The following is a 12,437-nucleotide window of genomic DNA, read 5'->3' on the forward strand; positions in this document are numbered from 1 at the left end:
GGTCTGAGCCGCAGCGCCACCAGCAATCGAAGCCACCGATGCGCCAGAACTCGTCGTGGCGAGTTTCTTAGAGCGGTGCTTGGAAGCGACCTTCTTGGGAGCCATGAGTACTCATCGAGGGAGATGAACATAGAGCTCACCGTAGTTTGGAAATGAGAAAGCTCGGAGAAGAAGTTTGCGCAAAATGCAGAAGAGTTGAAAGGACTCTTGATTTGACCATGGCGGTCTATTTATAGATAGTTGGAGTTGTCAAATCGGCACGGGATTTGAGGCCAAAATCCTACCCAAAACGTGATTTCCTCGTTTACGTTGAGTCGGTTAGACTCCTGAAATGCAGGGTTTACCTTTGCGTTTCAAATTTTAAACGCCAGGTTCACCTCTGCATTTCAAGACTTAAACGCAAGGTTCACCTTCATATTTCAAAATTCTAAAGCTTTGCAGCTGGTGTTTCTATGGTGGCTTCACAGTCCTTGTCTCTTTCTCACCTAACTCTTGCAACTGCGCTTCACATATCCAACAATGCCTACAAGAATGTTCTTGATGTTGCTGTTGACACTGAATACACATTCTCACAGGCTGAGAGAGTGAAGGAGTATCTCAAGGATCCAAGCAAGTTTGCTACTACTCCAGCTATCAAGGAAAAGGAGAAAAATGAGCCCGCTAATAAGTCTGACGATGATGACTTGGGCTTTAGCTTATTTGACTAAGTTCTTTGTCATCAAGTCCTAAAAAGTTACCTTGTTTGGTTTAGGGTGCTTCAGTTACTTAAAAACTTGAAGGAGCGCATTTCGTCTCAACCCTTCAAGAGAAAGCCAAGTGAAGATGCCTTCCGACTCGATCATTTCATTCTATGTGGGGATGTCTTTCGAGCCGGTCTTCCTGAACGAGTTCGAGTAAGGACACCCTTCGAGTCGACATTTCCATATGAGGACGTTTTTCAAGTCTGCCTTCGTGAGATAAGGGCCAAGTTTTACAATTAATTGAGATATCCATTACTTTCTGGAGTGAGGTTAACACTTGGTGATTTCTATGATATAACAGTAGCATAAATAACTTATATTAATAAATATAATAAATATTGGTATAATCATATCGTACATATGTTTAGTTATATAACGATTTAATTTATTAAATTCATAGTAATAGTATTATAGTTTATTTTTAATACTATTTCCAATGTAATTGGACATAAATAAATATTTAATACTTCTTAGGGTTAATTTATATTAAGTCTCTCAATTATCACACTCTGCTCATAATAAGGTCTCCCGGAATGATCCTTTCATTCCTAGACTACCAATTCCCACCGCCACCCCCCCCCGTCCCCGCTTTCTAGCAATACATCTCGTTTTTTTTAACGATACAGTGTTGTTTTTTATTGCTACAGTAATATATTTCAAATGTTACGGTAATATTTTTTTAAATGATATAGTATCCCGCCTATGCTACAATAATTTTTTAAACTGATATAGCAATACATTTTTTAATGCTACAGTAATATTTTCTTTAATGCTACAGTGAATTATTGTAGCATGAACAGTGAATCTTGGTTCCTCCTATTATTATAAGGACTCGTTTGGTACGCGGGAATGAGTGGGAATGGGATGCAATTCCTACTCTTTTTTCATACGTACCAAACATGATGTATTTTTAGATGCTAGAATTGAAATTCTTACTTCTTATCAATTCCCACTTTATGTGGGAATTGTCATTCCCAACCATTTAACAAGGAATTAATATTCTCACTTAAGTGTGAATAAAATAATAAAATAATTTCCAATTATACAAACTTCTTAAAAGATACGAATAGATATAAATTCTCATATGAAAATTATTTTTATAAAAAATTGTCTTATCTTAAGCTACTAGTACAAATATACAAATAAATATAAGCATGAATATAACTTGTCTTAGTTCCAGTATACAAACATCGTTTCTAAGCCTAGTTCCAATATTTTGTGATATTATTTTTTACTAAACTTTGATATTGTTACATAGAAAGTATATTAATGCCGACCTTGCCTTAGTTCCAATATCTTTTATAAATCTCTAACGATTATCTTTTAATATCACCGACCTTGACCTAGTTCCAATGTAGTTCCAATATCTCTTATGAGGCATTCTTCTCTTCACTAGCGCACAATGATGTTAGCAACATTAGTTGCTCGTACAAATAATAGACATGTAGCACTAGAAGTTAGAAAAGTGAAATTATAATTATTTATAATCAAAAATAATTTTTATAAAAATTATTTTTCAAATTGTAAGCCAAAAAGTCCGAAATTATTACCGAGACGGTGTACCAGAATATAACTATGACATGAAAATTTATTTCTCTAAGGAAAAAAAATATCATTTCTATAAAACTTATTTTTCTAAAAAATGAATTATTTAGTCATTTTAAAAATATTTTTAATATTTTTAAAAATTTTGTGTTTTGGTAAGGGTATTATTAGAAAACTAAATTTTATTCTTACTTGTGAACAAATGATTACAAACGTGGGAAAGAGAATAAGTTTGACATTCTCGTTTCACTTTCTAAACGCGCTCAAACATGAAAATAAGAATGTCCATTCCATTCTCAGATCTATTCTATTCTATTCCTACCTTCTTTTCATTCTCGCTTGACTTAATTCTCGCTTAGCAAACAACACGATAAAATGAATAGATGGACCCGGAAGCCCCGACAAGCTGCTTCGCCGGCATATCCGCTGCCCGTCCCAACACCGACCGCCACCTGTCCGATCGCCCTCCCCCTTCGGAAAAGCAACCAGCCCGCACCATCACCACACTTCCTCTTCGAAGTTCAAAGCTTAAAAAAAAAAGAAAATGCAAAATAAATCGCGTATAGAGTCGCAGCGATACATGGCTTCTCCTCCGAAAACCCTAGCCCTAATCCTGGCCTCCCCAACGACATCTCCGCGCCGTGATCCTCTCGTCCCTCCCCTCGCCCCTCCACTCCGCGCCTCAGGCTCACCTCCCGCTCCTGGCGCCTCTTCTTCTCCTCCCCCCCCCTCCTCCTCCGCCGCCGCTCCGCCTCCGCCTCCACTCCTCGCCCTCTTCCCCTCCGACACCCTCCCCTCCCTCCTCTTCGACCCACCTCACCCTCTCCTTCCTCCGCCTCCCCCGCCCCCCCCACCCGCCCCCACCTCTTCCACCTCTCCAAACCCCTCCCCCCTCTTCCTCTTCCCCCACCTCTACCTCCTCGGCGGCTCCCTCTTCGACGCCCGCTCCTTCCCCTCAACCTCGCCATCCCCTCCCCCTCCGCCCACCGCCTCGACTCGCCCACCTCCCCTCCCCCTCCCCCCCTGGTCCCCGCTCCCGACATGCCCTCCCCCCGCGGCTCCTTCGCCGCAGACCGCCCACGAGCCCCTCCCGCACCATCCTCGTCGCAGGCGGACGGATCCCGCCACCGGTCTACCCGCGTCCGACGGGACCCGGATAAAGAATGTGGAGGTCCTCGACGTGGACGCCGGGGAGTGGAGGGCCGGGAGGGGCTGGGGAGGTGCCGGCCGGGTGCGTCGGTTCGTGAGGGAGGGGGAGTTCTGGGTGATGGGCGGGTACGGGGAGTATAGGACGGTGGGCGGGTGTGGGCCCAGGGATGTTTTTACTGCAGGGACGCGGTGGCGATGGGTTGGAGAGCGGCAGGTGAGAGGAGGTTGGGGATATGTGGGAGGAAGGGGAGAGGAGGAGGAGGTTGGGGAAGGTTGGGGTTGTGGAGGGGGAGGACGGCGAGGCGGCGCGGTTTTTATGCTGGACCGGAACGAGATTTTCAGGTGAGCTCTCTCGTGTTCTCTGACGAATTTTGTTATCGTATTGTTTAGGTTAAGGTGGCTCGTTTGCTACGCTTGAGGGCTTCGGATTGCGCCGTTGCAATTTATGAGTTGCGGCATTGATGCCTATGTGTTCAAGCATGTTCAGTTTTCAAGACCTCCTTTTGTATTGTTAGGAACTGCAATTTATGTTAAGAGGTGGATTTGTTCTATATGCTTGAGGACTGTAGAGTACCCATTTATATATTTTCGGAAGAATAGCATGTCATGGCCACACTATTAGGGTATATTTTCCCGAACACCGTTCAAGGATCATTGGTTGTTTGATTGAAACACGATGTTTTTATTATGATGAACGTGAATATTGCTTTATTATATAGGTAAATGTCCTGCGTCTTACGAATAGTTTTGCATACATTTAAGGCATTCTTGTTCATGGTTTTTCAGATGAATCCTTACTGTGGTATTTCAAAGAAAAAAATATTGAAATATTGGATGACTCGCTGATATGGCAAGTTTTAGAAGAGAAGAAGAACATGACATTGGTGGACACACTAGAAGAGACAAATCTTTTTAAATAACGTGTGTAGAAATGTAGATAATTGGGATGCTCTGGATATCTTAATGTGTGCATAAGCTGTTCATAAGGAGCTTGTCTTTATCTTCATTACTTGTTGTTTTCTTTTTCCTCTCTTTTTCCTTTGGAGAAATCTGTTGCTGTTCTTCTAGATACAACTGGTTCTGTTTGTTTTACTCTTAGACTTGTACAAGTATATGATGCTAATCATATGTGTGTGTGTAAACCTTCAGATGAGGTTTTCAGATAATGTGAATGATTTTTCTGCAGATGGTACCTGTGCCTTCCATTTGTACATTACACTACATAGGTAGTTATTGGTTTGGAGTTTTGGCTATTTATTCTGATGTTATTTTGGAGAAATGGTGGGCATAATTTGGCTAGTGTGACGTTCAATGATTCAGTTGACTGATATGAACAATTTGGGATCTCCGTGTACTTGTTGAGATGCAATAAAGAAACTGCCTAGAAATGTCCAAATGTTGGATTATGACAAAGAACATAACAAGACATTATAAATGATTAGAAGAGTCAGTGTATGAGTACACTCATTGGCTTTGGCGGCCATAAAATTTGTAACTAACTTATAACCCCACGGCCGCGCGGGAGGGGGTGTGTGTGAAGGGTACTTTCTGGTAAAGGATGTACGGAACTTGGTGAATTTTATGAGGTAGAATAGTATTCTGTGGAATCTATTTTGTGGGAAGAAATTATACCAATGACAACTCACAGAGAATAATTTGAAGATAGAGGTTCATGTAATGCACAAATACAATATGTCCTGATGTAGCCATGTAGGCATACAAATAAGACAATTTCATAAAATTTGGGTTTGGCTACCTCATGGGTAGTCGATAATAAAACACGTCTTTGTGTGTTAATTTTATCTGATTTTTGTATGAATCTGGAAAGCTTAACTATCGATGGAGCACAATATTCTGATATTATTGAAATATTTTCAATGTCATATCCATGCTGCAGCATCAGTATGTAATAATGAATCTGCAATAGTTTATGTGAATAATTTCTTTACTAGGACTTCCTTACAAGAAGTTCAACAAACTATCTGATAATGCATAGTATGCATTTGCAAATTTAATAATAATGTATTCAGTAGTAACATCTTAGATTTCTGATATATCTATGATATGTGTAGAACAAGGTTATCGATAGCGGATAGCATCGCGTAACAGTGAGGCATCGCTAAGGCTATTTCGGGCTATTGCGGCAAAATAGCGGTAAAAAACGCAAAGTCAAATAGCGGTCTAATTTAGATATGTATAAATACTAAAAAAAATTAAAGAAAAATCTAAGGAATCTAAAAATACATATTAGATGATTTAAAGAGATCCTAAACATGAAATAGACATATAACTATCACGTAATACCGAAGATGACTGGAGGGGTCAAAAAGTCGTCGTCTTCGACAAAAGAAGAGCTTAAGTGGTGACAGGACTATCCTAAGAGGAGCTCACGGTGAAGGAGGTGAGAGGAAGTATCAAGGTAGGCGTCAGAGGCTATGAGAGGTGGGGGGAGTATGCTGAAAATCATAGGAGACGGTGGAATGCAATGATCAAGGGTTGAGTTTAATTTTTTTAAAAAAAGCCTCAAACCGTTTTTAAATAGCAGTCAAAAAGCAAATTTTGAATGCAATCGCTCACTATTTACCGTTATGACACACTATTGGCCGCTTTTACGAACAAACATATTTCGCAATATGTCACCGCTATTGCGCGATAGCGTAGCGGGCGATAGCGTCGCGGGAAGGGACCGCTAATGTTATTAGCGCCGCTATTGCGGGGCTATTTACCGTTATTTATAACGGCGATGTAGAACAGTGATAAAACATAGGATTCATCAAAAGGAGCTAGGACACTGTATCTAACATCATCTTGTGTCTAACATCATCTTGTATCAGATTGTCCAAATACTGGATATATGTTCCGTATGAAGGCAACATATCATTTAGTACAATTATAGGAAGCTTTGTTGTTCATTAAGGGGTTGTTTTGGCAGATTAAAAAATAAACTTAAGTAATCTACAACCTAAATAGTCTAGTTCCACATTTAGCACATAGACTCAGAAGAAAACTATAGAAAAATCAAAGTTTCTAGGTTCTTTCAGGCGGATGTGCCTTGTAGGGCAACTTTCCAAGACATCTTGGAAAGTTGGATAGAGAGATTTTCAAACTTAAAAGTCATTTTCTTGGTTTTTCTCCCGCTTTTCTGGGAGGAGCATAGTAAAAGGTTGCTGTAATCTCATATTTCCGCTTCCCATAATCTAATTTGATATGCTATAGATAGATAAGATCTAGAACTTCTTGTTTCTGTAGTTTCCTGGTGAGTGGGGTATACGGGAATGTTTCCAGTTCCTTTTTCTTCAAATTCCACTGCCAAGAGTCATTTTAAGGAAAACAATAATGGTCTGGACTTTACAGGTTATTATGAAAGCATTAAATGTTTTGTGATGCACTGTTCTGATCATGCAGTCCAAGGTTCTTTATGTTTTGGCTTCTCATCTTCGCAACTCTAGTTGAAACTCCGAGGGATAGAGAGCATTGTGTTATGTTATAATGAGAAAAATATCTTTAATTTCAGTATTGAACAAGCATGTGGGTGGTGTTGTTGGGCCCTATGTCTATGTGCTATGATATATTTGGTGGTGGTGTGCCTATGTCTATATGTTTGGTCAGGCTCTTGCTAACCCACTTTGCTAGATCTCCCTCTAGCTATATAATCTCTACTTTTACCTTGGTGCCTGTTCAAGGCCCATTCTGTGTGTCCTTGTGGTCATTGCCGACGTAGGCTGCTCTTCTGTTACTGTGATCAAGTGGGATGCTTGCTTCCATAAGGCTAAATAACACTTATATACCCTATGGTTTCACCTACTTTTCACTTATGGGTTATATACCCCAACTACAATTTGGTAGCAAAAAAAAAATACCCTAAGGTTTCTTAAACTTGACCTTATGTACCCTCACTTTTTTTGGGCAGCACTTAAGTACCCTAAAGTTCTTACAACTAGCACTTAAATACCCTAAATATTTAAAGCTTGCACATAAATACCCTTAGTCCTACAAACTTGAGGGTACTTAAGTGCAAGTTTTAAAACTTTTTAGGATATTTAAGTCCAGATATAAAAAGTTTAGGGTATTTAAGTGCAAGTTTTAAAAACTTTGGGGTGTATAAGTGCTACCAAAAACAAGTGAGGGTATATAAGTAAAGGTTTAAAAAATTTTAGGGTATTTTTTTGCTACCAAATACAAGTGGGGATATATAAGTAAAGAGTAGATAAACCAATAGGGTATGTAAGGTCTATTTAGCCGCTTCTGAATGCCTTTGCAGCCGGTTAGCTTACTTGTAACTCATCTGTTTTGATAATTTATATTAACTATCATAATCTTAGAGGTTCTAAATTTCCTTGAATTTGAAAAGGGTCTTAGACAAAGAGTGAAGATGATGCTTTAGTATGCAGAATTCTGTCACTGTTTTTATTGCTGTGCACTAACTTATTCCTAAAAATGAATTCTTTCTTAGTAATTTGAAGACAGTAATAACATAAAACTATTTTGTACTTGTCATGTCTGCCATTATCTTTACCATAAAAGTACACCAATCCTGCTGATAAACTGACCATGCCAAATTTTTCATCACTACCTGAAAACTTTGGGCTAGTGCCTATGTGGCTTTTTTTAAAATAAACTTCCCTGATAAAGCATGCAACCTATGTTGCATGGAAGCGGGCGTGGACACAGGTACAACACATGGCAAATTTGTAAAAGATACGAGTATGGGGACACAACTGCGCCTACACATACATATATTTATATTGAAATTGATAATTTACGTGAGAGCAATATGTTTTTCATTTACATATTATGGGATTTAGTATTCCTATAAAGTTTTTATGTTTCTTTTGTCTTGTAGATTATAAATTGAAAAACCGCTCATCTTGTAACTAGATGTGCAAACAACCCTTTAAAATCATAGTTATGAACCGAGTATGCTGAAAAAAACCTGATCCTTTTCCAAGAAGTTTCAAAAGAGATCCATTGTAGGATATATGTCGAAGAAGTGTATGGCGAGTGTTTTAATTTAAAACATGTGTATATAATTGATTTACATGTCTGAATAAATGTACGCATATATTCAAGTAGTGTTCAAGGAAGTGTCAGAGACCATACAGGTGTGTTACGCGTACGGCTTCATGGTTGAAGTATCCCCTCAACATGTCATACAACCATGCCATAAATGGTTTAACGATTCCATTTTTTGATATATTTGCTAGAACTAGATGGTGAGGTAAGTACAATCAATTAGAGACTACTAAATACAGTAACTTTTAAAATGCATGTGCAGCTTTAGTAGTGGGGTTAACGAATGGAGTTTCACGTTGTATAGGATATGATGCTGGCCATTGCAAGGCCACAATAAAGGTGCATGAATGCATTAGTTGCATTGCAGTTGAAGTCACTGAAGTGTATGGTTGGTGAAGAGAGGGCCAACATGGAAGGTGAAATGTGATACCATGAAGAGACATCCTTTGAAAATCGAATGAAGTATCCCCTCAACATATTATACAACCATGCCATAAATGTTTTAATGATTCCATTTTTTGATATATTTGCTAGAACTGGATGGTGAGGTAAGTACAATTAATTAGAAACTACTAAATATAATCAATTAGAAACTACAGTAACTTTTAAAATACATGTTCAGTCTTTAGTAGTGGGGTTAACGAATGGAGTTTCACATTGTATAGGATATGATGCTGGCCATTGCAAGGCCACAATAAAGGTGCATGAATGCATTAGTTGCATGGCAGTTGAAGTCACTGAAGTGTATGGTTGGTGAAGAGAGGGCAAACATGGGAGGTGAAATGTGATACCATGAAGAGACATCCTTTGGAAATCGAATGAAGTAGCCCCGCAACATATCATACAACCATGCCATTTATGTTTTAATGATTCCATTTTTTTGATATATTTGCTAGAACTGGATGGTGAGGTAAGTGCAATCAATTAGAAACTACTAAATATGATCAATTAGAAACTACAGTAACTTTTAAAATATATGGGCAGTCTTTAGTAGTGGGGTTAACGAATGGAGTTTCACATTGTATAGATATGATGCTGGCCATTGCAAGGCCACAATAAAGGTGCATAAATGCATTAGTTGCATTGCAGTTGAAGTCACTGAAGTGTATGGTTGGTGAAGAGAGGGCTAACATGGGAGGTGAAATGTGATACCATGAAGAGACATCCTTTGAAAATCAAATGAATACAATCTGTGTTGTAGATTGTCATGCTCACTAAGGATGTCCAAATCGTTTTGGTTCTATGTACATGAAAATATTAGGGTCATTCATGTTGGTGCTACTCACATTGGTGGTACCTTCCCCTTCTCTCTTACAACCGCTTCAGTTTTGATAATAAAGGGGGTGTCATTGCTACCCCTGCTCTATATTGAGGTATTAACTATTTACAGTGATTCTCACATATCGTAGAACAGGTGTGATTAATTGATACAGGACACAATAGGAAGAAAAAAAAAAGACAAGGAACAGGTTTCAGACCTATGGCCAGTCAGCGTATAATGACCACTCTACCATTGAGTTTTTGAGGAGCATTGCTTTGGCCCTCGACCTTATATGGTTCCCCTGCTCTTCCTTCATACCCTTGCAACTTGTTCGTAAAGGATCCATGCCATGCCTCATATCTTTCTAGGGAACCTTAAACTGATTTTATTTGTATTATATTTCATATGTTTCAATTCATCTATCCTTTTGGGGTCATTGGTATAAGGGATGTCATTAACTGTCCATCTCTTTCTACATGTGGAAAGTTAAGGGAGGTTTATGATGATTCTTTAATCTTTTCTATTGAGTAAATTTGTTATTCTCATGCATGTGCTGATAACAAATTTGATCGTTGTGTCAGGACTCAGACCGTCTTTTGGATTTCTGACCACATTCTCCATAGAGCCTTCTTTTTCTATCCTTCTGAAGAGAGATGTGAGGGGTTATCATGAACCACCAGTTTTATCATGAATCAGTTCACAATGTCCATATCGATCCATTATACTTTATACCCCTGTTTCTAGCACTCGATAGACCTTTTCTACCATCTTTTTCATTTCTGAAACAATTACAAGTGTTTTGAACAATCACAGATGTTTTTTTTAACTGTGGATCTTCTCTAGAAGTTTGATGTGTATTCTCAACATTCAGTGTGCTACTGAACAATCTAATTCTTCATTCAGTTCATTTTACCAAGTTAAGTGTTAGCCAAATTAGTCAACTTTTGTCTGTTTTAATGCAACAAGATTATCTCTAACAAGTAGTTTTGTTGCTTCGTTAATTGATCACATTTTTTTCATGAAAGGAGTTATATTGGTTCTGGAGAAACAAGACCATTCAAAAATGGTTCAAGTCTTTTAGTATTAAAATTCTATGGCTCGAATTTTTAGTATTGTTATCTTATATATGCATCTCCTATTCAGGCAGGATGCAGTCACTTGGTGTCACTAAGAACTGAAAGAAACCACGAAAATGGAAGATACATGAGAAATAAAGAAATAAAGCAATGTAAAACTAAGACAACCAGTTAAAAAAACCAATGAAATGATTGACACAAGATAAAGGTGAAGAAATAAAACTAGACTCATCCATATCCACTTCAACAGTCCTATATGTTTAACATAATTTTAGTTGTTGAAAATTTTTTCATGGCCAGAGTTAGATGAATGTCCTGTATGCCTCTTCCTGGATGCAGAATTGTCAGTGTTCCATTTTTTACTGAAGTGTATCCTTATCTCCCTAAAGTCATACTCATGGTCAATATTACTTGAAAGATAAATATATAAATCCAACTAATTTCATTTTCCCATTTATGTTTGCCGCAAATAATTTGATATCGCTATGCAGGTATGACTTTGCTACCAATCGATGGCTGAAAGAGACAAGCTTACGTAAAAAGCTTCCCTCTGATGACTCCTGTTGCTTCGCTGCCATGAACGAGGAGCTCTACGTGCTGACTTCAGAACCCAGAAGTTCCCCTAAAAAAAGGCCAACCCTAGAGATTCAAGTGTATAACCCTATCAAGAGGAAATGGAAGTTTCTAACCACTAGCGTGCCATTCAAACATGCAATTGATTTTAAGAGTGCTGTTTCATGCACCGTCAAATTATGATGCCTTTAGATTCTCAGTGTATAATTGAAATGTTCCTTTTGATGTATAGATTTATACACGCGGCGAACGGTTGGATATTGTTTTGTATCGCCACTTATTAGGTGTAAAATGTTTTTGTTTGCTGTATAGATTGTTTTACTGTAAGTATTACAGATAGAAGTTGATTCAAGTATGTCTTGTAAATAAATATCTGACATATATAATCTGTGTACGTATCAAACAACTGTCCAGACTAGTGCAACCTTTGTATATTATTGTCTGTATCAGGTTGGTTTATTCACTTGGTCCTGTTACCAAAACGGGAATATATTCTTGTTTTCCTTTCCTTGATTCTGGTGGATATTAGGTAAGTGTGAAAAGCTGTCGAAATTAAACTATATACGCTCATGTACGTACGATAAACTGTTAGTAAGCGCTAGAAAAGTGTCATTTTATTTTATTTGTTAAAAGGCTTAGTTGCAGACTGTTTATGAGACCTTTTCTCATCTTTTTGCAAAAAAAAGATATTAACCACCACAACACTTTTGACTTCGATTTCTTTTTTATTTTTTCCCTTTTTTTTTTTTTTGACTGCAGGCAAGTTTTACTCCTAAAATAAGAGGTGATAGGCTCAATGTCACCTCATTTGCATTAGAATACCCCCAAAATGTTTCATCTCAGTAGAACATTCTGATTAAATAAACCGTAGACCAAGAGAAGCATCCACAAGAGAAGCAACTGATAAGATTATGTAATAGCACTTCGAGACAAACAATAAAGTTCCCTTTTTAGATTGAGGTTGTGTTTTGTTAATCCCAACTCCCGCTATAAATGTTGGAAATACCATTTAACTGTTCGATAAAATTTGTAAGGATCTTGTCAAGTACATTCATCACTTTTTTTTTTGGTTGGGGGGGA

General features: G+C 38.2%; 1 protein-coding gene across 1 annotated transcript; it reads left to right on the plus strand.

The window, feature by feature from the left end:
- Positions 3,320–11,690, plus strand: LOC109834513 (F-box/kelch-repeat protein OR23). The gene is made up of 2 exons (XM_020402555.1): positions 3,320–3,776; positions 11,276–11,690. Exons 1-2 carry the CDS (start codon positions 3,553–3,555, stop codon positions 11,538–11,540), a joined length of 489 nt encoding a protein of 162 aa, XP_020258144.1. The 5' UTR covers positions 3,320–3,552; the 3' UTR covers positions 11,541–11,690.

The sequence above is a fragment of the Asparagus officinalis genome, chromosome 3, assembly GCF_001876935.1.
Source record: "Asparagus officinalis chromosome 3, Aspof.V1, whole genome shotgun sequence".
Classification (NCBI taxonomy): domain Eukaryota; kingdom Viridiplantae; phylum Streptophyta; class Magnoliopsida; order Asparagales; family Asparagaceae; genus Asparagus; species Asparagus officinalis.

Excerpts from the sequence above, each read along its gene's own strand:
- LOC109834513 (XM_020402555.1), top strand. The coding sequence starts at position 3,553 with ATGGGCGGGTACGGGGAGTATAGGACGGTGGGCGGGTGTGGGCCCAGG. Across the intron at positions 3,777-11,275 it reads GACCGGAACGAGATTTTCAG|GTATGACTTTGCTACCAATC; the intron begins GTGAGCTCTCTC and ends ATCGCTATGCAG.